The sequence below is a fragment of the Myodes glareolus genome, chromosome 17, assembly GCF_982192425.1.
Source record: "Myodes glareolus chromosome 17, mMyoGla1.1, whole genome shotgun sequence".
In the NCBI taxonomy this organism is placed as follows: Eukaryota; Metazoa; Chordata; class Mammalia; order Rodentia; family Cricetidae; genus Myodes; species Myodes glareolus.
The window spans coordinates 26,076,572-26,103,594 of record NC_142042.1 but is presented as its reverse complement, the minus strand read 5'-3'; the positions used below and the strand labels follow the sequence as shown (position 1 = coordinate 26,103,594).

The window sequence follows — 27,023 nt, the reverse complement described above, 5'->3', positions numbered from 1 at the left end:
TGGGGACAACTTTTCCTCTTCATTTTCGCCGGATTCCAAACTCCCAATCACTCCCAGAGATGTGATCAGTCACGAATATCTCCTCCCATGTTGCTCTGGAGGTGAACCCCAAGTTTTCGATTGAAGGGTGAAGGAGGGGTGGGAGGGTAGGAAAGGTGGAAAGCAGGAGGGACAGACCCAGTAAGGAAGCCTGCTGGGGGAAGGGGAGGCGGGAGCTTGCCGGGGTGGGGGTTATAAGAGAAACGTTTTCACTCTTTGTCACTCTTGACTTGGGGGCGGAGGAAAAATCCACTGTGAAAGCTATAAAAAGAGAAGAGGGCGGGGGAGAGCAGAAAGAGAGCTCTGGCCCTCTGCGCAGCGCATCACTGCATCGCTGGCGGTGCTTGGTGGCCCAGTGTGAACCAAGTGACAACTCTGCCGCACTGGTGGAAGTGCGCTTGCAGGAGCCCCAGCTCGCCTCAGCTCTCCGGAGTCCGGTCAGGGGAGGCCACTCTTTACCACCAGTTGCAAAGCGTGCTGACTTGGAAAAGAGGGGCTTGAGTGGTGCAGAAGTTGAGAGCTAAGGCGCAGGAAAGGAAAGAAGAGCAACCGAGGCCGAAGGAAAAAAAGTTGGGAACAATCCCATTCCGTGAGCGATTAAGGGGAAGGATTCAATCGCGGAAAACCGGACAAAAGCTCAGAAGTGCAGAACACAGAGCGACGCTCGCGTTGCGATCTGCAGGGCTGGGTCTTCCAGCACCTTGGGTCACGCCTCCTTGGCGAGAAGGCGCCTGGTCTTTGATTGCTTCCAGGGACTGCAGAACTTCCTGCCCGCCAGAGGAGCGGGTCTCTCTGGGGTCGCGTTTACTCAGGCCTGGAGGCTCGAGACTGAGTCCAGGAAGGGCTGAGGGAACCGTGTCTGTGAGGAACCCACGCGCCCACCTGAGGGGTTGAGTGTCAGCGTCCTCCCTCTCCTGACATTCACGTCTCTCGGGGCTCCACCCCACCGCGGGAACCCCTCATCAGGAGATGGCCGCGCTGATGCGGGGCAAAGAATCATCCCGATGCCTACTCCTACTGGCCGCGGTGCTGATGGTGGAGAGCTCCCAGCTTGGCAGCTCGCGGGCCAAACTCAACTCCATCAAGTCCTCTCTGGGAGGGGAGACGCCTGCTCAGGCTGCCAATCGATCTGCGGGAATGAACCAAGGACTGGCTTTCGGCGGCAGTAAGAAGGGCAAAAGCCTGGGGCAGGTAGGAAACCCCCTTAAACACACTCTTCAGCCAGGAGAGGTAGGCACCAGAGCTTCTGCGCCTGCAGTTTGCCTTTTGCGCCCTGAAAGAGTTAAAGCCTTACTCAGACCAGGTGTGGCACTTAGGGTTACTTGGGAGGGGGTTCATGATGTTGGGTCTGCATGGGCACTGAGACTTGGGCGATATTTTGCTGGTCTCTGGGATGCTTGTTTAGAGCGGGGGCGGAATATTTACGTTGAGATACTTTTCAAGATCTAGTGAGTTTCTTTGGCGAAGTGGCGGGAATGGTCCTTCCATCTAACAGGCGGATGCAAAGGATGCAAAAAAGCAGCTGACAATAGCAACTGAGATGTGCTTGCTAGCCTCGGTTCTAAGCGCTTGAGAGTGTTCGCTTGTTTAATCTTCACAACTCTGGAAGATAGAGCCTGCTGCTTTCCCGTCTTCAAATGAAATGTTCCTATGTGCCCCAAACTCACAACTGGTATAAGTGACAGCGCGGGGTGTATCAGCGAAGTTGGAATTCCGGCACCCAAAACATTTTACGCTGGCAAAAAGCAGACTTGCTCTCTCTCTCTCAGTTCTCTTTCTCTGCCAAATTCTTTGCACCGGCAGGCAAGACCTCCTGTAGACGCGCAGTTCCCCCCTCAAGTAGAACTGTGCATAAATCAACTGGGAGGAAGAAAATAATGAGGCGACAGTGACAGCTTCCGAGGTGCCTGCAACACAGCAGGGAAACCAACCCGATTTTGAGAGAGGGAACTTCCCAGGGGTGTCTTGGTGTCTGTCACACGGGCAGTTTGATTGACAGTCAATTGTGAAGGGTTACACACACCAGAGCAAAGCAAGCAGACGCACTGGGCACCAAGTGTGGTCAGCGCGCAGAGGCCAGGAGAGGGGGCTCTGTGGGCACCAGGAACCACTACAGCTCCACCTTCTCCTTTTGTGGAAAGCCAAAATCGAAAGCCAGTTTGCCAAACAGCACAGGGACACGCACATCGCACAAGTGTCAACCAGAGGCGGAGGTCCAAGCTCAGCAGATGCGGGTTTTCCTGATTTCTCAGAGTTGAGGCTGCACCCGCTTTCAGCGCGCTGTCATCAGCTGCAGCTGCCCACAGCCCAGGAGGCAGAGGGAAGACTGGCAGCTAAGGCTGGACAGCCAGGGAAGATTCTGCCTGAGCTTGGTCCCCTACTGCCCTCTTATGGTCTGCATGTCTGGTGCGTGCCTGCCTGCCTGCCTGCGTGTGTGTGTGTGTGTGTGTGTGTGTGTGTGTGTTGCTTTTGTAATTTGAGAATATTTTCCAGGATTTTGAAATACCAAACATTTCAGCTCCACTCTCAAAGGACTGTAAAGTCTACAATCCCAGGACTTTAAAAGAATTTAAGGAAAGTAACAAAAAAACGATACATATATGTACACGGGTACATACATACATGATATTTGCATATCCCCTCTCACACACACCTCTCTTACTATTTCTTTTCCCATTGGAAACACCCCAACATTTTCAACAGCAACTAACCTAACCTCCTCTTTGGAAGTTCATCATGAGCTGGGACCATTATGAGCTGGGGGTCTGGCCTGGGAGGACATTAGCAGATAATCTACTATAGAACATCCACGCCTCACTCCATCTACTTAGTTTGAGAGAGCTTTAGTTCTCCCAAGAACAGAAGGACATAGCATCTCTCCGGGCTCCTCACTGTTTTAATCGGTGCATATCTTGGGAGTTTCTGCACTGTGCCTTTACTTCTGGCATTACTTCGGGTCCTGATCCCTCATGTTCCTCTGTCAAGTAATCTGTTATGCCAGAAACCACAAGCGCTTTACAGACCGGATGGAAGAGCATATATCGGAGCCTAACTTACCCTTTACGTTTTGCTAACATACCTGTAGACGAATAGCTAAGCATTATTGTTTCTTTCCCTCAAAGACCTCCTTAATTATGTTTTTAAAAAATGTTTGCAGCCACATTTCAACTCCTCAAATTGAATATCTAATTATTAACTTTCCAACTAAGTTGAATTCTTGCTATGCCCTTCAGAACTTCGTGTATAAAATAAATTTCATTATAGGTTCTTAGCTATAATTAAGAGAGTCTTAAAATGCAGAAGTGGGTTTGTGAAAAAGTCTAACCTGCTGGAATTAAGAGTAAGTAAAACAAAATGTCGGGGAGGGTGGCGGGAGGAGAGTCGCTATCTAGGAGAACTATATTGTATCTATTCTGCCATCTCACTTACGGTTTTGTCTAAAGCATGTGTTCTCATCAAAAGAGAAATGATTCTTTCTTTGAAGAAGAGAAATAAATTATTTTAACATTTATTATTCTATCTTCCTTTATCCCATGGACCACGCTGTCTCCTAAGTATCAGTAGTTGTTTTTCCACAAATAGGATATACATTTGTAAACCAACTCAGGAGAAATGATGCTGCTTTTTAAAGGGGGGTGATCTCTAGAACATCAATGTTGGTTTCCAGAAATTTTTGCCCACCATAATAACAAAGTCCAGTTGAGAAGACTGACAGCAGCGGTTTCTTACCACCCAAGGCCTAATACGTTCCTTTCTGTCCATTGCCTTTAGTGGTGAGTGATAACACTGAATGTCTGTCTTTAAAGACGGGGGAAATCTCTAGGACGCAACCCCACTCCCATCGGGAGATTAGAAACTTAGTCTTTGACCTTCCTTACTTAGTAAACTGAAATTTAACAGCCATCTATTTTTAAAGTTCATAATAGGGAGGTAAAATACAAATTTTACTGCCATTGCAAGGTTTTTCTTTCGAAGAGATGTAATGATTTGTTAATCCACAAAAGGGAAAATATAAGTAAGGAAGCTCCATTATTTCTCAGAATTGGTTCATCCTGATTTCATGGAAGAGAAGTGTTCTTAATTTATTGGTTCTTCCTCTTCTGTAGGAAATGTGGGTGGGTTGTAAATTACTCCTAGAAAATGCATCCTTGGATTTTCAGAAAGAAAGAGCACAGAGGAAAATCACATTGCTGGCGAGAGGTGTTGTAGGCCACTATTTTCACTTCTGCTGCGAAGCGGCATAGAAAATACTTCAGCATCCTTTCCAAGATACCATGAAGACTTACAGTGGGAACTGACAAAGGAAACCCAGGGTGGTACTATTTCAGTAGTTGGTACAAAATTAAGTAGGAAAGGTTGTTTTGATAATTTTTTCCAGAAGTTTTATTTAAGCTTTCACTTCTGACATTGCTAACGGGTTTTAAAAAATAGCGTGTGCTGTATATATGTACTGGACAAATCGTGTTCCACAATATATATATACATATATATATATGTATACATATATATATACATATATATATGTGTATATATATCCATGATATTTATGTATTTCAGTTCCTAGGGGGGAGTATTTTACTTATTTGAAACCAAAGATAATTTTAAGTACTATCTTCAATCTTCAATCATGGGAATATATATATATATATATATATATATATATATATATATATATATATATATATGCCGTTGCCTGATAATACCTCTACAGTTTTTCATATTGAACGTTATGGGCCACTTTGAAATAAACTTAAAAATATACCAGTACAATTAAACAACCATTTTATCATGTGCGGTTTACAGTATTTTGTGTGCGAGCAAAAAACTTCTAGACTTGTGTTTCTACGCATTTCTGTCACATCTCAGTTGCTCTTAATAGATATATTTAACTTGAAATACTTCAAGTTAATATAGCAACTTCAAATACTTCTAAAAGTGACAAGTAGATGATTAGACAGTGGCAAATAGTTATATTTAAGAAGTCAACAAGCATTTTTTTTACATGTCTGTTTAGTGTAATCCCAATTCTATGACTTTTGAATAGAACATGAATAGACAGCTGAATGGGGCTCGAAGAACAGTTGTTAGGATTAAGTAATGTTTTGGGTAAAGAATTACTGAAATTTACTGAACTTGGTTAGAATTGGGAGACCTGGTTAGGGATCACTAATATTGGTAGATTTCGTTTTGTTTAATAAAAATGTGATATTTATTTGCACTTGTGAGAATTTGTGAGAGAGCCCACTAAAATAAACTATGCCGTTGTTTCTTTGTGGCGGCTCACTTCACTTTCTGAAATTATCCAAGATTTCTTTTAACCCTAGCCCAACTTCTCCCTGCTAAGAAATAAATAACCTGCTAACACTTGTTGAATACCGCAATACAAATATATCACTTTATAATTAAGCTTTCAAAAATAATTTAAAACTCTTTTGAAAGAATCTGCATGGATATTCCGTTATGTTCATGGTAAGTCCTGCAGAATGGGCCGCTGATACAAGTGGAAGGTTGCCCATGACTAGCAGGAGAACCATTTTAATGATAATCTAAGTATAAGCATCCATCATTCTGCTTTTGTGCTAGACTAGAGTGAACCAGAGGACAAGGTGACTTAAATTCACTCCAGCTGTGACTCTGACTGAGTGTAGACTTTTTTATGATTCCCTCGGATACAGATTGCTGCCCTCTTCTCTCCTTTCCCGACTGTTTCAAATTGATGGTTAAAGTTACTGCAATGTCATAGAAGAGGAACGGTATACTCCGTTTTAGGAGAATATTTGTGCCTGCTCTTTTTACACATGCAATCGTTTAAATTGTGCGTTAAAATCGTCTGTGGAGTTTTACAAGAGATTTATCATAATTAATAGATTTACCATTTGAAATCTGCCCTCTTACGGGTAGTTATCCTTTAATACATAGATAATATCAAGGTGAATTACAATCTTATTTCTCCCCGTGACTCCCTGAACACTTATTAAAGTTGATTTGACTCATTATACCTCTAGTTGTTGATATTAATCTATAAAAAAAGATAAACCCACCTCATGTTATTTGTCTGATCATTGGTAAGATTTATGACATCTATTGTCTACATGAGTCTTTTAGTAATTTTTACTAAAAGGCTTTTATATATTTTAATCCTATTCCTCCCCTTTCTCCAGTCCCCTCAAGAGTCTCCTCACACCTATCCACCCAACTCGGTGTTCTTTCTCTCTCTTTTTCAACCCTTCCCTAAAATCTGAAATTCAAAAAACCTGAAATTAGTAATAAATCATGGATTTGTTTTTTGATTCCTTGGCATTGCTTTTTTAAGGTTGCATAGACGGATTTAATATATAATGCACAATGAAATTTAATATTAGTATTTCAGATAAGTTATCAACATTTTCTTCTTTTTCTATTGACTTTGGATAGAAACTGGAAAGGGACATCATATTTTCCCTCCTTGTTGGTTTGGTTTTATTAAAACAAACCCAAACCGTTCTCTCAAACAAAGAGGTCAGCTGATATAAAATTTGGGAAGTTATTTTTTTTTCTTTCTTAACAAATAGGAACATCTGTCCACAGGGTAAAAAGTCACCATCCAAATATTTAAAATGATGGCTTTTCAATGAGTGTTCCAGGATGACAGCTTTGGGTCACTGCCTGCTTCGGTTCCAAGTCAATAACAGGGAGGCCACAAATAACACCAATATCTAGTCAGAATCATTCTGGAGAATTTATGTCATGAATTGTTTTCTGGTAAATGATAAATTGAATCAGAGAGATCTTTAAGATTGGTGATTTCAATCTGATGTTGAAATTATTGTGCTGTTAATTAAGGAATTAGTTTAAAGTACAGTAGCATTAATTCAAACCATTGAATCTATATGGCAGGTTATTTTTGAGACCTTAAAATTAGTTTTGATTTAGCTACATTAGAAAAGCAGAAGTCAAGTCAATAAGACCACATGGAAGGAGTAAAATTTTAAAATATCATCAGCTAAGTCGTTCACATAATAAAGAAATGGGTCCATTGCACATCACTTCTTTCAAACATTCAGCAGCATCAATTTAATTTATTTGTTAATATATTTTAATTTGGTATACATAATAGTTTTAAATTCAAGTATCTTAAAATTGCCCATTAAATGGCCCTATCCTGTGTAAAATAAAACTTTGAAAAATCAATGAATGAATAAGTACATTGCACGATGAGATGAATCAAAGCCTCACAACAAGAAGAGATAGCAACTTTCAATACTATGATTTACCATGTGGATGAGATAAAGTATATATTCTTTCTTCTGAAGACAAGAAGAATTAGTTATCATCAAATGTATGACTTCTTTAAACAAGTTTGCAAATTCTTAAAGCACATACTAAATTTTACTAAGAAGTACAATTGACTTACGAACTACTTGGTGTCAGACTTTACTCCAAACCCCCAATTGTAGTAAATCTAGATAGCTTGAAGCTAACTGTAATATCCTTACTTTTCTAAATAATGAGTACTTGAAAATATGAGACTGGAGAGATGGTTCAGCAGTTAAGAGTGTTTGGTGCTCTTTAGAGACTTGAGTTTAGTTCCTAAAACGCAAGTCACGTGGCAACACTCCAGGGGATCTGATGCCCTCTTATGACCTCTTTGAATGTCTGCACACAGGTGTCTCTCTCTCTCTCTCTCTCTCTCTCTCTCTCTCTCCCTCTCCCCCCCCCACACAAAATTAATTAATTAATTAAAACAATTATTCTCCTGAGTTAGAGATTATGCAATTTGTACAATTCATAAAGTAGTAAGTGCAGAAAACAAAAATCCTGGCCCTAGACTGTCTGATATTTGAGCTAGCAGGTTCTGATATTAGTATGATAAGTTTATTCTTATTCTGTATTTATTTAAGAAGAGTATGTAGTCCTTTTTCTCCTGTCTTTCTAATATTGCACAGTGACGTGGGTTTACCCATAGCTGTGTTAAAGCATACAAGAAAACAAGCCATCTATGGCTGCCAACAGCTACTTGAAGTAGTCCAGAGCTTGGGACTATCAAGGCAGAGAGCATAGCAGTATATTTCATCTCCACTTCTACGTCCCTCCCTATCACAGACTTCACTAGTAAGGATGACTCATGGGTGCCCCAAAACCCACACACTGCCATCCCTGCACACAGAAGGCACACACATACTCATCCCTTTCCCACCTCATTAAGGTAGCATTATCAGTAGAGTGGGATATCCTTAAGTCAATCTTATGTCCTCATGCCAACAGCACATGCCCCATACACATGTCTCAGATTGTGAACGTGAGTACGTCCATGAGACCAGACCTCCTTCGTGGTGTTTCTTATAGGGCATCCCTTACTCTCACCACACACGGAAGCAACTGTCTGTGTTTAGCCTTTTCATTGCCTTTGCTCTCCCCTTGCTTTTCTCTCCCCTAACCTCCCGTTTTAGTATCAGATAGCCCTATAGTTTCCTGGGTTTGAGTGGCAGCTCACCACTGCCTATCGGGATATTTTGAAAACTGTCATTTAATGTCTGTAGCTCTTTTCAACCAGGTACAGTCTGCATCATGATAGCAATAATAATTAACATAAATGGGCAAGAATGAGAACCAGACAGCCTAACATGTATGAAAAGTCTTGGAAAGCACACCCACTTGGTATGCTGATGTCATTACTTCAGCCTGTGCAGAAACAGGTCCAATCAAGTATACACAAACCAAAGAGTGGTCTGCTTAGTCTTCCTTAGCAAGGGAGGGAGTAGTGACTAAACTATGTGGTGTGAATGGACAGAGGGAAGCCTCGAACTCATACAAGCCCTGAAAACCACAAAATAGACCAGTGAAGCAACTTAGATATTGTCACACTTTTCTCGCTAAATGCTGACATTAAGAGTGACAGCGCATCACTGTCGTAAACGGGAAGCTGGCTCATTACTGGTTAACTAGCAAAATTATAGGTTGAAAATGGAGGCAAGAATAGCTCAGACTTCAAGGATCCAATCATAAGAAGCTGGGGTTTTAATACCCAAGGCAATATTAGTTACTCAACCACAGGAACCAAAAATAATTGAGCATACTCATAGAGTCTGCTCCAACAAAATCAATCTGATGCTGTTTAAAGTTAAAACAGTCCCTCAAGAGCAAGACTCTCAACTGCTTTTGAGTGTATAGACCTGTGTACTGTGCTCAGAATTCGGAGTGCTGTTGTTTCTGTTTGCATATCAGCTGTCTCTTTGAAAAGGATCCATAATTGGAGGTGTATTATTTTCATGCCATCTCCTCTAGTTTTGACAGTTTTCTCTTGAATGATGTTTTCATAATTCACACAAATTAGAAGTAATTTTTAATAATATTGAGAATTAAATTAATCTCACAGAGTGTGCAATAAATACATTTCTTTTAACAGGGCTGTTAGAAACATTAGTATCTGCTGATAGTATTTTTATCCAGATGAAATATAAGCCTTCACCCAAATGGGAGCACAGAGGAAATTTTCAGTTTCAAATCACCTGAAACTGTAGTTATCTGTCAGCGGTGGTGTCCTCTTACACAGCCTTTAAGGGTGACATGACCTGCATTGAGGTGTTCTCTTGGAACCTAAAGTCCTTGTCTCCTCCGTATTAATCTTCACACTCTATAGTCGGCTGTTAATTCCTTTTGCCTAAATTTTCCCTCTATCTCTGACATTGTGCTGTTTCTGTTCTCTTTCTTTTCTCTGCTGATTACGGACTGTAGTCATCTACCTGCAAACCTGGGCACTTCTCACAGTCCCATCTGTTTGTTTCTTTCCTTCTCCTACTTTCAGTCAATGAAAGATAGGATTTTCCATTTTGAAGACTATTTACTACTTATATCTACCTTTAAGAAGATAAACCCCACAAGTTTCCCACATTGGTTTTGGAAACCACACCAGAAATAACAGTAACAACATATGAGCCCTCAGTAACAAAATGCAGACCTTTCACGCCTAATATCAAATTGTCAGAACTAGATGGGCCGTGGTGGCAGATGCTTTTAATCCGAACACTCGGGAGGTAGAGGCAGGCAGATCTCTGTGAGTTCGAAGCCAGCCTGCTCTCAGAGCTAGTTCCAGGACAGGCTCCAAAGCTACAGAGAAACCCTGTCTCAAAAACTAAAACAAAAACCAAAGAAATTGTCAGAACTTAGGCAGCCAAACTCCTAACCTCTGTGCAACTGTCTCTTCCTAATGAAAGAAAACTACAGGGAATCTAGCAAGACAGGAACTTTGCTTTTGTCTTTTTAAAATCTCTGTTGTTTTAAAATTTTGGGACTTAGATGATTTTTAGCTTTTCTTAGTGGTGCCTTTGGTGTTGAAGAGTTTTATGTTTGATTAGAATGCACACATAGCAATGATTTAAGCTTATAAAGTGCTACATATGATAAAATGTGCAAAAATAGTTAAATAACATTATTTTTCTATATAACATGAATGAGAAAGTAAGGAATGGCTATAATTTTTGCTATGTCCTAAAAGATCAGCTGTTATTTTCAGGGTGAAGACCTTAACTTTTTTTTCAAACTAACTCTTAAAAGATGCTTGAATTTGATAGCCAAATAAGATAATTGCTATGTGTTTAACCATTTAACATGGATGTCTTTATAGAAAAAAAAATCAAAATAAATTTCATCATCTACAAATTTAAATATTTCAAGAGCTCACACAGAGATTAAATTAGCACCTGAATGACACATTGGCAATCACTTAGTTTTACTTCCGCATCTTCTATTTGAGGGAGTGAGGTTGAGAGCAATGCAGCACAGATGGTATCCATGGTAAAGAATTCTTACTAGAACTTGGGTTCTCTGAAGCCTTTCATATAAGTAAAAGCCCTGTTTTCAGTTTACTCTGTGTCATCTGAGCTCTGTGTAAGAAATAAATTTGTTGTCTTGAGTTGATTAAAAACATACTGGTGGGAGATAAATTATGCACAGTTCTTTTTAACCGTTGTAAGTTTGTACACATTCAAATGTGTTATCAAAGATTACAGTGCCCTGATGACAACTGTATCTGTGGCTTTTAAGCAAAATTAATGAAGGGAAATGGCTGTAATTACACTGTCCTCACTTACTTTCTCAGGCCTGACACTTCAGTGATGTGATTAGCAAGAAGCCTGACTGAGCCTCCCTTGCAATAACGGGCATCACAAAGGAACTAAGGAAGGAGGATGCAGATTGCCTGACCTTGGTCCAAGCCTCACTAGGACAGGGTCCAATGGCTTTAAAACTTTTTTTTCCAGAGTCAGAAATCTATTTTATGTTGTGTTCCAGTATGGCTTTCTACTGTCACACTCCCTGAAAAAAAAATGCTTGAAGTATAAATTCTATTATGATTGACAATGAAGCACATTTTTAAATTCCTTTTATTTTCTTTTCTGCCCAATTTTGTCATCATCTCCGCCTCCTTTTCTTCTTCATTCTCTTCCCTCACCCACGTCCTTTGGAAACGCTGGTCATCCCTGCTTTAATTAGTGAATAAAACCTGCAGCTTGTATAACATTGAGCCAATGAGTTGTTAGCTGTGCTCAAGAGGAATCTCAGGTACTATTCTTGGCAGTCAGCCTCATTTTCTGAAGACCTTCCGAATCCACCCTGGTGGTGTTGAAGAGAAAGCCTTGGGAAGAGAAACATTCATCTCTCAAACTTCTCTCACTCTCTTAGCACTCTGCCAGCCATGGGCCCAGATATGCTGGATCTCTTCAGTTGCTGATATGTTTCATGCCTTTCTCTCTCACTGCTGGTAGATGTGAGCAATAGTTATGGGCCTTTGCTATTTTGATATTTTTGACATCTGTAAACCCTGTATTAACATTCTATTTCTATACACATGCCATCTACACTATCATACACTTATTCTCAGAATTTGCTACTGAAGATGGCTACAATTTCAACCTAGGTTACAAGGTGGCCCTGAAAGAAGATTAGACACATGCAGAGTAGTCAAAATTAGCCATTTTTGTGGATTTCCTCCAGGACATCAGCTCTCACCCAATGCTTTTTTATTATTGCGTCTCCAGTAGTTTTCTGTCCTGTCTTTGTAAATCAGAAAGTTGCCTCTTCACAGTTAATATCATTAAAAGTTGCTTTCCAGAAAAACTTAGACTATTATCTTGAATTTGCGAATGTCAACTGTGAGTCAAACAATCAATCCAAGTAAATTGTGATTCTGAAATCATGACTAGTTTCCATGTTGATATATTAACACTTTTTTGTAGGAAAAAAGGGTGTAGGTATAGGGATTGAGAGTAGAAAGTGTTTTCAGGTTTAAAACTTTTTTATTATAGCCTATTGGTTTGGGTTTTCTTGAATTTTCATTTAAAAATCTCAGTATCCTGCTAATATTTCCAGTTCTGATAAACACTCATTTGTTCTTACTCTTGTATCCCACGAGCACAGCCTCCCTGCCTGCCACTACAACGTTCTGCTAGTGACTGCCAAGAATAGTTCCACTTTTCTTTTTGTCATACCTAAGATGTGTTCCTTGAGTGCTATATTTTGAACACAGAGTGGATCACATAGTTTAGGATGCATAAAGTTCAGGGAGATGATTCCTTCTAAAATCGAGCTTCATTCATGTGAAACAGCATCGGCCAGGACAGAAGAAAAGTGGGTGGACTGGGAAGAAGTTCTTTTTAAATCTTTAAAACAATTTTATCTCACATACCAATCCCAAGTCCCTCTCCCTCTTGTCCTACCACTCTCCCCACCATCTCCCCACCCCACCCCACATCTACTCCTCAGAGAGGGTGAGGCTTCCCATGGGGAGTCAACAAAATCTGTCACATCACTTGAGGCAGGACCAGGGATCTCCCCACTGTTTCTAGACTGGGTAAGGTATCCCTCCATAGGGAATGGGCTCTAAAGAGCCAGTTCAGGCACTAGTGATAAATACTGGTTCCACTGCTAGTGGCCCCCTCAAACTGCCCCATGCCACACAACTGTTTGCTTAACTATGTCTATAACAGCATTATTCGTAATAGCCAGAACCTGGAAACAACCTAGATGCCCTTCAACTGAGGAATGAATAAAGAAAATGTGGTAATTAAACAATGGAGTAGTACTCAGTGGTTACAAAAAAATGATATCTTGAAATTTGCAGGCAAATGGATAGAACTAGAAAAAAACATCTTGAGTGAGAAAACCCAGACCCAGATAGACAAACACAGTATGGACTCACTCATAAGTGGATATTAGATTTAAAGCAAAGGATAACCAGCCATAGTCCATGACCCCAGAGGAGACTGGAAACAGGAAGGGGTTCTTTTCCAAATCTCTTGAAAATATAATACTCTGTTAAGTATTAATGTCCTGCTAAATACCATAGTAACCAATTATCCATCCTACATGGACAGGAATTGAATCTCAGAGTCCTAAATACAATGGATGCACACACGAAAACATTAAACTTCTTTCCAGAAAAATGATGTGATTTTTTAAAGAATTATTAATTTAATAGCCCCGACCTTCAGAATAATTATAGTGTCACAGGACAATGGAGCAGAAAGGGAGATGACAGACAGCCTCTGCTCTCTCCAAGACAGTGCATTTTTCATTCTGCCCTGTCTCCAGCCAGCTGTTGCGAACTTTGTGCTTTCTGGAACCGCACTCAGGTGGAATCAGAGAGTATGTTGCCCTTTTTTTTTTTAAACCTAGCAATGTGCATTTCAGTTTCTCCCATGGCTTTTTATGGCGTTTTTGTGAGATAAATTGTTCTCCAAAATAAGTAAACAGTCCTAATTTCATTTACTGCAAGCATAATTTATGACTTCTGGTTTCCTCCTTAAATGAGAACATGTAATGACTTTTATAAACATGATCATTCTTCAATAAAATGAAGAAAATAAAATGATTATAATCTACTTGAAAACCATAAAATGAGACTCTACACTGGCAAAAGTAAAGGAAAACAATATAGGCTATTAGGTTACCTGTTTAGATTTTTCAGGCACAGGTCTATGTATTTATTTTCTCAGGAGCTATATATGTTTGGACAGTTGATAGATGACTTAAATCAAACATATTAAAAACTAAAGAGCATTTATTCCTTCAAAACTTGTTTTGCTTTTTATACTCCTTACAAAATTCCTTAGTGTCCATATCCAACAATTATTAAATCTAGAAACACGTTAGGGATTCTCCTCTAACGAAGATTGCTCTGTCTATTGCTGGTCAGCATTTGCTGCTTTACTGTCATCTCATTGCTGCCTCCATTTACAGGAATTCAGTATCAATCTTCATAAAATATATCAATGTTTTATACTTCTGCAAGATGTCTTCCACACCATCTCTGAAGTGAGTTTTCTAAAGTGAGAATATGATTAACCCATTCTCCATCATCTGTCCATTTTTAAAGCATAAAAGTTAACCTTAATATTTCATATGGTTATATTATTTCCCCCACTTAGTCCCTCCAATTATATAGGATGGGAGGCAGAACTGGAGTTTAAAGTCAAGCAGTCTTGTAACTGAACGTGTAGGTCTGCAGTTGAGTGCTTGCATGAAATGCACATGGTTCTGGGATCAGTCCACAGCCTTTCAAAAATTAAACATAATAAAAAAAACAATTAGTCTTGCTTGTGTCTGTATAGTTTATTATTATATTGTGCCATTTCATACACACACACACACACACACACACACACACACACACACATATATATATATATATATATGAAACCAGCTAAAAATCTTTTCAGTGATACACCTAAAAATTTGGATGTAATTAAACTCTTTAGGTAAATCAGTCAAATTTCTAATTATTTCCTTTTTAAGTGTCTTAGACACTGTGTTTCCAGTCAACCAGCACTTACTAGACACATATGTTATACTAGGTCCTTTGTATATGTAGCAATGAAAGCAATGTAGTGCTCTTGAGGAATCCATTGAAATGTTGAGGTTGACAGAGGTTCTCAGGTTCATGTGGTATAGAAGTGGGCTGGCACAACTTAATGAGTTTTCATCAAGCTAAGGATGGACACTAAAACCGAATCGCCTAGTTACCTAGCTCACTTCACTTATATAAAATTAACACTATTATCCTTTCTGTTATACATGAATGACAGAAATCTGGATATTAACCACAGTGAAAAAAATTGTTACTTACTAGTGTAAAAGTAATGAAGCTATTTTAGCCATTCTTGACAGACTGCATTGCAGGTGCATCAATGGACAGTCAGGATGACCTGTAGGAATGAGACTGTCCTATAAACAGCCAGGAAAGATCTGATGATGCCGATTACCACAGTGATGAATAAAGGGGTGAGATCAGCCTTTAATTTCCCAAATATTTTAGTGGGAGTTAAAGTTTAACTATCTTCCTGTTTGTAAATGTTTTGCTGTTCCCCAAGAAAGTCTGATTTTAATTTTATGATTTGCAAAATACCAAAGAAACTTTAGTGGGAGGAGGCAGCTTACAAGGAATTAGAAGTATGGGAAGGAATAAAAAAATGGAGTGTGAAATCGGTGGGGCCCTCAGCATTCGCTAATGAAAGCAATGACAAGGAAAGGACACAAGACCTCACCACTGGGAAGCCCAGGAGCAGAACGTGGGCTGAAATACAGCAGAAAAATCAATGTGATAGAAGACATATTTTGAAAGACAAATATTTTTTAAAGCATATTCACGTATTATTTTTCCAAACTAGCCTCTATGAAATTTCTTTCCTGTGGCATTAGAATATAAACATTTGTTCTGAAACTGACTTCAGAAGTAACCCACGTGTTTATTTCTTCTTGGTCCTAATTTGTGACTATAACTAATGTCATATCTATTAAGTAGTATATCACATTTAAAATACTTGGCATTTTGTTGTTTCCATAAACTCAGTGCCTATACTCAGTGAAGTTATCAAAAAACAAAATGCAGAATTGTTTCCAAAACAATTCCAAAGCATTCCCCAAGTCATTCTGAGTCTAGGCAGTATTTTAACTGTAATCCTTTCAATGCTGGTTTAATTTGGAATTACAAAATCTTAAACTTAAAATAGAAGATCTCTAGCATTATCTTGTAAACTGGTCTCCATTACAAAACCTGAGAAGAATTTTTATAAGACAGTTCCCTTCTCTGAGAGAACCACCATGATCCAGGGTAGGCTAGAAGTATGTTCCCCACCCCAAGCCCACTCTCCCTCAAGAGGCAGGAAGAGGTCACACTCAGTATGACTCCCAGGAGTTCGATCTGGTGACACAGGATACTTGATGTGTAACTTTTTAGTTAAAATGCATGCACCAAGACAAGAAAACAATATTTGTAAGGAGGTATTTGGTTTTGTTTATTTGTTTTTGTTTTTTTAACATAAACATATTAAAATTTCAGAGAAAATATGAACTTCTTAACTCTGTAAAAAGGTCTTTGGAATTGTTTAACTAATACAAGACTTCCAAAATACATTGGAAATCCTCGTAGACTTCCTGGCTTGCCTATTTGCTCCACGGGTATCTTCTCCAACATATTTTAGAAGGAAATAACTTTTAGCAAGAAAAAATCTTCTAGAAGTGACATTTCCAAGGGGGTCCCTAGCCACAGCAGCTGCAGGGCACTGTAGCTAAATATTAGTGTCTATTGTTTGTTAAAAGCACGAGGCGCCGATGTGCAGGTCTTAGGGTACAGGTCACCCACTCATTGATTACAAATTTCATTGGAGTGCACGCGCCGATATTCTCTTCTTAGAAACTATAAGCTTTCAACACAAAAGTGCATCTATATTTTATTGCCTAGTGCTTAAAATATGAAGGACAATATAATACAACAATGTTTCATAGGAGACATCAAAAAAGAATTGTGTGGCTCGACCACACCAATAATTCTATCCGAAAAAAACATAGTTCACTTCTGGGAAAGCCAAAGACTGGATGCAGAGGATGCTTTGATGGTGGAAGCAGGAATTTCTGGAGATTCAAGGACTGTTTAAAATACCTTAAGAAAGTGCATGGCCATAGCAGTGAGCAGATGATTGATTTCAAATCCATGCTACCAGGTTTAGCAAAGTGTCAGTAGTAGTCATCACAGTGGGTTTGAGTGCAGGGATCCGAAGGAGCGGTCGTCTGCAGCGAAGATACATGAAAGGGGAAGGAACAAAACCACGGACAGCTGCTTGCGACTCAAGCACACACAAATCAAATAGAGTAAATGCAAACCATAGTAATTGTTTATCCATGCATAAAGCAGCCTGGCATTAAATGTGGTTTCACTAGAAAAATCCTGTATATTTTTAGCAATGTCTTCTGTCTAGTGTTAGTGTCATCAGATATCTGAGAAGTAGCTGGTGTCTTGCCTCTAGAAGCTGCACACAATTAGCATTGGTTGAACACCTCCATGTTCCCAGGGCCTTTCTTTATATCTGACTTAATCTCTCTATATCCTATCAGCTTCTGGGTGTCCTGGAAAACACTCACTGAAAATGTGAGGGAGGAGGGAAGAAAGGTGGTATAAAAAGAGACATGGTAGGTGACAGACTAGCTTAGTATTTGCTCAGCCTTAGGGTCAGAATTATTTTTTTCCTTTAAGATATAAAATGTTTTTGCCTTCTTGGGTTAAGTGGGGAGACCTCTTTGTTTCTCATTTTTGTGAAAGTGGAAAACACTGTTTTTAACAAATTGGAGCTTTAATTTGATTTAGAAATTTAAATAACTTTATAGAATTTTGCCTGTAAAATATGAAAATTATTAAAGTTCTTGTCTTCCATCCCTGGAAGATAATTCTAAAAAGGATGCATGTTCTAAATCTCCATAAAAATTAGAAAAAACAAAGCAAAACACTCCCAAAGGCTAAGTGAAATTAAAAAAAAACAGTATTTCAAATACATAATAATTACTGATAGTTACTGGAAGATGATCATTAAATAGGGATATGTAGGAAATTAACCCTTAAATTTAAAGAAGTATACTGTTCTTGGTGTTAGTGCTGTGTGTGTTGGGGAAGGGCAGTGAGTACTGACGGTTCTATGGAGTCTGGGTTATCCGCCATGTTTTTATTCTGAACCGGAAGTGAAGGTGTGTGCCAGGAGTCTTGTTATATGTCTGATGAGCTAGAGAAGAGAGCTATTCACTTGCTGGTCTGATTGTTGCAAACCCAGACACAGGAACAGAGAGCATGTTTGGAATGTGCACATGCTTAACACCTGGAATTTTCCGAAAGTACGGTCATACTTCATCCGTCACCAGAGTGAAAAGCCAAATGCTGATCTGAAGGAGGACTTCTGAGGCAATGCTTCTGGAGCTCACAATATACCCTCCTTGTCATCTCTCCGACATAAGCCTTTAATCCCCTCTTCCTAAAATTGTTTATTTTAAAATGTGAGAAAGTTTAAGGATGTCATAGGCGAGGCTGTGAGCTTTCCCTTTAAAGACGCTCATCCTTCAAACCCATCTTCAGCAAGAAACTGGCATTTCATGTGCTGAGCAGATGGCGTCAGGCAGCGCTGGCCGGCCCTCGGGTGCAGCTGGGCGGATCTGGCACACAGGTGTTCTGATTTGGACCTTCTTGCAATTCTGACACCACTCTCCCCTCCATAGGGAAGTACGGCTTGACGATGCAATTTTCCCGGAACAACTGCTTTACCTCTCTAACCAAGCTGGGTGATAATGCAGCTCTCTGACTTAGATGGAGCTTGGATAGAGGATGTAGATGGTTTGGCAAGACCTGGGCCAAGTGTTTGGTTTTAATTTCCTCGTTTATGTTCTGTGCTGTCCATCGTGGCTTATCCCTTCACCTCTCAGAATTTGGGGTACTTCTCAACAGGGTGGGGCTGTTGCTCTGAGAGGAACAATACTGCAGGGCTCAAAACAGCAAACAAGCAAACAGACGGAGCTAAAAATTGCCCTGGAATGGGTGGCTTTTGTAATCATGGGCGATGATTGAGCAATCCCATGCCCAGTTTAGGAAGTCTTCAAGGGTTTCAAATAAGACTCATTTTTTCCCCCCCCAGCGAGGAAAACAGGACAGGTTTGTTAAACATTTCAGAGCACTTGACAAACGCTTCTGTGAAAGTAAAAGGTCTCATAAATAGAACAACAAAGAGACCCACTGTCTGCTCTCCCTGCATAATCTTTTACATAATCACTTCAGTCTCACCAAAAGTATTTCCTAGTGCAGAGCCCAGATGTTTTGAACTTTGGCTTTCCTTTTTTTTTTTTTTTTTTTTTTCTTTTTTTTTTAAGACAGCAGTATTTAAGAACTTTCCCATTCCTTCCCGTCTTTGTAAGAGCTGTTAATAACGAGTATAGCCAAGTAGGAGAAAACAGTTTGGAGATGCACAAGGGGGGTGGGGTGGACCGTAACCCAGACTTTCAGACTGTGCCTGTGTCCTTATGTTTCTCGCGCGCACAGAAACACAAATTTGAAAAGTACGTCTCATTTCTTAAACCTCCCTATTTTCATTCAGCTGTGTCACGCACAATCAAGTGCTTCCACTTCCACTAACAGGGCAGATAATCAGCAGCCCAGGGAGCAGCGAGTTTATCATCTCTCAGTGCTTTTATTCCCCCCCCCCCCGCCCCCACGATTCTGCAAGGGTCATTTACTATAGAAGGGCAATCCTGTTCCTGAAAAAGTGTGGGTGGTTGAATAGAATTATGAGCTTGGTGTTCATTCTGAACCACATCGCAGAGCATGGTTCGTTTGAAAAGCTGAACATTGCGGGAAATGGATGACTAAGAAAGTCACAGAGGCTGGCTCAGAATGAACCACGACAAACTCATCAAATGTATCATATATTGGGATTTAATGATAATTTATATTTAAATACCTGTATATCCCAATGACTCTCATATTTGTGTCTCTAGGCATAGCCCCTCTCTCTTATACTCAAGTAGCCAATGATAGGCTACAGGGATCGATAATCCCTTCCGAGTCCATCCAAAAATCCATCCTGTTCCTTTTCAATTACATGCCTTGATTCCTCTGTCTCCACTGATGGAAGACCTGCTTTGGTAATTGTTCTATAATGATTGTAGATTCATCTGTACCTATCATCTATATCAAAGCCTATTAGGAAAGTTCCTTAGCTAAGAGTTAATTAAGTCTCTTATCTGTATCTTCAAAATACATTCTTAGATTCAAAGAAACCATTATATACTAAGGTATGACATCACTGCAGGTAGGTCACAGGAAGGGATCCTAGGGATTTAAGTTAGGCAGAATGAAATACACACAGGACAAAGCAGATCTTTCTAAGGAAATAACCTCATATAAATATTAAAAACATCTTTATTTTACAGTACTGCATCTGTTCTATCTGTTTACATTTATAACATTTAAAAATGGATATTCTCGAAACCAATTAAATCATCAACTTCACCACTGCAAAGCAGAAAAATTACTGAAATATCATTTGTTAACCATACCCTATAAAAAGAAAGGAATGGGAAGAGCCTGTTCTGTGGTCGTGAGGGACGGGGGTGTGAAACACGGCCTCAGTAACAAACCAACATCAAAACTCATACACAACTATGTTCTTGATGTTTTCTCAAATTAGTCTTTAGTTTTCTGTGTGTGTTTCAATTTCTCTGTGTCCTGAACATGCATCCAGCTAATATTAGCAGCTAAACAATGGTGAGTGTGTTTTAGTAGGTTAACATCATGAAGTGTTTATGATAATATATGACTCAGACCTTACATAAAGATTTTCAAATACCTTTGTTCTAATTTGAATCAATTAATGGGCAAGCCTTGTTTAGGGTTAAAGAAAATTATATCACTTAGGAAGCATCAGGACATCTTCATCACATTCTTTGTTGTTGATAACAATTTGTGTCATACGTACTGAGTCTCCTTTTAATTTTACTCATATTATCAATGTCTATTTGCCCACTACAATAGTTCACAGACATTTGAAGAATATTGTATCTCATCTGAATTAATAAAACTACTTTCTTGTGTCTCAAAATCTCAAGTCAATTAAAACTACTTTCTTTTGTCTCAAAATCTCAAGTCAATCTCCCATCCCATTTACAGGAACCAAAATTTGTGTGCAGAGATGAAAAAAGCACAGCTCATTAGCTAGCACTGTGCCAATTAACACTGACCAGTAAAACAAACTAGAAGACTTAGATCTAAACTGACACATAGATTTCTGAGGGAATAAGGCACCATTTAAAAATGATGATGAAAACATTGGGTGACCATGTGAGAAAAATTATACCGGAACATTTTCTCATAATATTACGATATATAAAATCAAACACAGCTCCTTTAAAAATAAGAGTGCACCATAAAGAAAACAGAATATTGGCACAAACTTGGATTTATAGTCAGCACAAATAGCCAAGCAAACTTTTGTATGACTAGAAATTAGTGTTCAGAATATAAAATACATCTCAGCAAATCCCTGGGCAATTTCTCCTAGGCAATATTAGGAAGATAAATAATCTTGCAAAACTGGGTAAGGCCCATTAATAAGCATTTACCAGATCAATAAAAGTAGCGAATAAGTATTAGAGACTTAATCTTATTAGTTTAACATAAGAAATGAAAATTTACATATAGCTCCTTCAATTTATAACACTATACTTTCAAAAATTAAGACTTGAAATATGAAGTAAGTAGGTACATGTGTGAAACTTTATGAATGGTCCATGAAGATGAAATCTTTTTGGTCAGTTGGTCATATCTTGCAACCCTAGACACTGAAATACTTACTTGCATACATGACAACCATGTAGTGTTCTTCTAAGCATAGCCAGGGGAAATACTGGAGCATGTTCAAAAGCCATGCCTAAGGCTGACCATGGAAGTACCATTTACAACATCAAGAAAGGAAACAACCTAAAAGTTTATTGTCTGTAATGAGAGAATGTCTACACAGGTGTAGTGACACCATGATGTGTTAGTCAGGATAGAAGATGTGTAAGTGAATCGCAGGTAGATAGGAATATAATGAGAATCATAAATACAGCAGTTGCAGCATTATATACGGCACATTAATTTTCCAAATTGCTTAATAAATAGTGTGAATTTTAGGGAGAGTGAAGGGAGTTGGAAAGAAGAAGGTATTTCTATATAGAAACAATGTACAGGAATGTGCCAGGTCTTGGGTTCAATGGTGGCCTCACAGTCATATTTGACAACTCAGAACATTTAAGGATAGTCTTATGATAAAAAATTCACACAAAGAAAGCATCTGAGGCTCACTAGCCAATATGGGCACTTTCTGCTCATATGTGATATGTGTGGATGAGAGTAAGAGGCAAATATCTTTGAGCACCTAGGAATGCTGAAGTATAGATTTTTAGAGGAGATGGCTTCTAGTGTGCGGTGAGGTATGGGGAAGGACGCAGTTTTCCTTAAGGGGCTGGCCACTGGGATTTTGTCCATTCACCAATGAGTATATGCACAATACAAATTTTACTTGGTATATACATACATATTTTTCTTTTTTGTGGGGAGGGCATAGGGTGGAGGGTGGATCTGGGAAGACTGGAAAGAGTTTATAATCTATCAGATTGCATTGTGTGAAATTCCCAAATAATGAATAAAATATTAGGTTGGAAAAAATAGAGTGGGATCATTACAGAAGTATTTTTAGAGGCCATATGTTGAGAGCATCATGATAAGCAATATTAGGGAAAGTTGGGTGAAAGAACTGTGATCTTAGAGAATATTCTTAAAATTTTTATGAGTCTCCTTCCTGGCTAGTGATGAATCCCTTTCCCCTCCCACACACTCCACCCTCTGGAACATTTCCCTGACATATAAATCTTGTATCCCTCTGATTCTTCACCATCTCAGTCAAAATTATGTCCTGAGTATTTTCCACCTACCGTGGAAACAGCCTTTTTTTTTTCCCAGAAAAGCATTCATGGCTCCCAGAAGCCTATAATGAATGAGGGCAGTGAAGAGTTCTGAGCTCCTAATGCTGACACCGACATAAACATGATGAAGTCTATTAAACATGCTTACAAATAATGTTCTCTTGAGTAGTTGTACTGCCAGTGTTACTAACCTGTTTCTTTCTTTTATGCAAAGGTTAGTATTCTTAAGTTTCAGCAAAAAAGTTAAAATATTGTTAGATGAACTTTAGAGTTTCAATATCATTACATTACAGTATATGCGGTAATTCAGGGGGAATACCTTGGCAGTAGGCGGAACTGGAACTTAACTTCATGGACATCAAATGCAAGGGGGAGGGAAATACATTAACAATGTCTTGACTGGAGTGAATGGAGAGTATTTCCTGAGAACGGAATAAAGCAAATCGACCACCTCAAAGAAAACAACTCACATTATCGGTTACTTGATTTGGGCTTTCAGGCTCTACAAAATTATATGAACCAACATTTTTTGAATAATCAGCAGATGCTGACAAAAAAATCATACGTAATTGTGGGAAATAAGATTTTACTCACATGTATTCTCTTGGTATCTATTTAGAAATTTTGACATGATGATTGTCCAAGAACCAGTAACATAGAGAAGACACAAATGTCCCTTAAACAAGCTTGAACCTAATACAGGGTTCTTCTAAAATCATAACAATGAAAGGTTTTGTAAAGACAGCCATACAGGCTAGGCATTCGGGAAGCAGGAGCAGGTGAATTTCTGTGTGTTCGAAGCCAATAAGGACTAAATTACAAGTTAACCAGGACCACATTGTGAGACACTGTCTAATAAAAAGGGAAGACAATAAAAGGAAATAAAAGAAAAGAGAAGAAATGGAAAGAAAAGAGAAGAAAAGAAAAACACTGGTATAAATACTTGGTAGGTTACTCTGCTCTAAAAAATAGCAATAAAAATTGCCTATTGTCCCATGGTTTTCACATTTAGCTGCTTTGTGTTAAAGGTTAACTGTACTTTGAAAATGAACCATGGGGTCATTTAATATTTTTAGACAGGGATTTACTCAAGAATCATAGTTGTAATTTCGATAAAAAGTTAATCCATTGTGTACATATATTTAAGTATTACTGTGTCCTGCTTTTTAAGAAAGCCGTTTACTGGTAGGTAAATCAACTAATTTAATAACACATCTCACACACACAAACACACACACACACACACACACACGTAGATGATTTGAGTTTGTAAGATGATAGCAAATGTCACAGGTGGCAAAATGGTTTGAAACTCCCAAGGAAAAAATCCCTCCAAACTTCAAATTTGAGCAGCAGGAAAGAGTCATTGTGGGGTAAAATGTTATTGCTCTATCTATACTTCTAGGAGAATTCTCACACATTACAGAGATCTCGAAAACAGACAGCAAACAGTCATTTAAAGGAAAACTTCAGCTTAGCCAAGAAGCCGGAGATTACTTTGTGTGGAACAGAATGCCTGATTCTACTTTGATCTGAACTCCAGAATGTCCTTTCCAATACTGTGTCAAAGCGAGGGCTCAGATACTTTATTTTAGTTAAAAAATATCACTGTCCCTTTGCCCTCACCCAGCTGCAAGTTCCCTTGTTGAAGTGTAATTTTATGAATTTATCCTGAACGAAAATTCCAGTTTCCTGCACTTTCCAGCTGCAAGCTCCTACCCAGCTTTGTTCAATAATTAATACATATGCTTAAAATAAGAGCACAGCTCCTCCTTGCTCCTACCAGCTGCACAGTTCTAGCATTTTTTATGTATTTTTAAGAAGTTTTTTTGTTTGCAATAATATTTCAAAAATATAAACCAGTCCAGCTTCTCCCATCCGTCTTTCCAAACCCACGCTGCGGTGCCAATTCTCAGTGGTTCTGACAGCTGCCAGGGGCAATTATCTCAGGCCCCTCCTCAGTTGCAGCATTACTTTTGAATCCCACTGTTTTTTTAATTTTGAACATTTCAGACCTTAAAAAAAAACATGACAAAATAAGCACTAGTCAAGGAAGGGCGTGTTAAACCTTCTCGTGAAATGATGGGAACTATTTTTTTCTCTGTCCTTGAATATAAAAGCAGAGTTTATCTTTGGAAAACAACAGTAGAGTTTATCTTTTGAATTATTGCTTAGTCATTTGTCGTTTCTTCATTTTAGACATGTGTCTGTAAGCATTTTAGGTGCCAGAAGGATATATTCGGCTTCACCTACAGTGACGCATAATGTTTATGCTTGTTTTCATTCCTTTATTAGATTTTTCAGTCTTCTTGTTTGGCCAGTCCTAAAAGGATTTCTAATTATCAAGTATTTCTGACATTGAAAAAGAATTGCTATTCCTGTTAGATAATCCAATATTGTTTATTTTTTGCTATTTTATGTGCCCTCTTATGTAGATTTCTGAATAATAAAATCCCATCTTCTGTTTTATTATTACCTAAATAGTTTTATTTGACATGACTTTATTTAGATGTTTAAAGAATGAAAGCTTGACAGCACATGTAATCGTAAATGAATTGTGGGAAAAAGTGGGGAATTCAATGGGGGCGTTCTCCTCAGCCTTTGGGAAGTTAGAAGGTTGAATGCTCATGGTTCCCCAACACTTCACTTGAGTCCATGACTTCTGAGTTCCTGTGTCCTAAACTTGAAGGGCTTAAAAAGAAAGACTGGTGGCAGAGCCCCTGCATAGCAGGACTGGGTCCCCACACCGGTAATGCATGACGTCAGTCAGGTAGGTCCACCCCTAAGACGGGCAGCTGCTCCCACTTGATTTTGGTCATGTCGTCATTCTTATATCCTCTTGTATAACTTCCAGGTAGGGGTACACATTTGGAAGCGATAACAAGAAACTACGAACCAGAACTCTCTTCTTGGATGCTCTGCCTTGAGCAGGAACGTTCTCGGAACTGTTGCTTTGTGGTCCCTGATCTAAGTGATCATCTATTAACCCTGAAAATGAAATTCTATTTTAAAGGGTATCTCCTCTGTACATCCGAAACATTCAAGTCAAGAAAGGTTGCTCTATCTATCCACATTTGACATAGCCATTATCGTAATATTCTCCAGTTTACTTGACTACCCCACTTTTTTGAATGGGTGCATTTCTCAGGAAGAGTTTTAAAGCTTTCATTTAAGTAGAGCTTGAAAAAGATTCTGTACTGTCTAAGCAGAATTTGGAAGCAGCATTTTGACTCTCACTTAACAGTATGTATTTCCTCAATTTTTGTTTGAGTTGTCTTGTACTCACACAGCACACAGACACAGATAATCTATCGGCTGCCTTTTCCTTTGCCCTTCGCTTGAGCATGATTGTGTGATGCAGTTGGACAAGGGACTAGAAGAAAACTTTAAAAAGAAAACATAACCGCATTCAATTCAGCCACCATGAGATTCACATAGAATTTTAAGTTGACAAACAAATGCAATTAACATGATCTTGGAATCACTGAAGATTTCAACCAACTCCTAGAAATTTGACCCAGACAAACAAACTTTTATGAATACTAAAAAATTGCTTCTTGAAGGTCCTTTAGCACTACCACTCTTTCCCCCCACATAGTCAGGTGCTATTAAGTACACAGAGACGCTCTGAGGCCAGGGAGGGCTTCTTCCCTGGAACTTATTGAAGAATTAAAAACAACTGTTTTTAACTTTTGTTGAGATGTTGAAATTCTTCCTTCTGAATCATGTTGCCCCTATTACCAAAGTCATACATGAAAACATGATTACCATTAACAATACAGGGAAGACTATTTGTCCTTATAAAAGTCATGTTAACATGACTCTGGTTCAAACTACAATTTTCTGGATCTTTCTAACGTTTACCTTTTAACTCATTAGCTACACTTTGGGTCTTTGGTCTCCTGCCAGCACTTTAATTTTTACTTTTGAGGTTTTATTAGATGCTGCTCCTGACTGTGACAGTCATGGGTGACATCAGTTTTAAAATCTCCCCATCTCTGTGGTACAATCGGTTAGCGCATTCAGCTGTTAACTGAAAGGTTGTTGGTTCAAGTCCACCCAGGGACAACAGCCTTTAGTCTTTTAACAGACAACTTTACATATTTACAGCTGACTTCCGTGCTGACTTGGCAACTGGAAAGGGCACACTCCTACATTCTTCTCAGAAATTTACAAAGCCCACGAAAAACCCTAGCTCATGTACTGAAGGCCTGAAATCTCAATGTCATTGCAATTCT

At 39.0% G+C, this 27,023-nt stretch overlaps 1 protein-coding gene across 1 annotated transcript in view; it reads left to right on the top strand.

Annotated features, from left to right (window-relative positions):
• The first annotated feature begins 334 nt into the window (after positions 1 to 334).
• Positions 335 to 27,023, top strand: part of Dkk2 (dickkopf Wnt signaling pathway inhibitor 2) — an 85,630-nt gene continuing 58,941 nt past the window's right edge. The window contains exon 1 of the mRNA XM_048456980.3: positions 335 to 1,230. Coding sequence (XP_048312937.2) covers positions 1,009 to 1,230 — 222 coding nt within the window. The 5' untranslated portion in view covers positions 335 to 1,008. The remainder of the gene's footprint in view (positions 1,231 to 27,023) is intronic.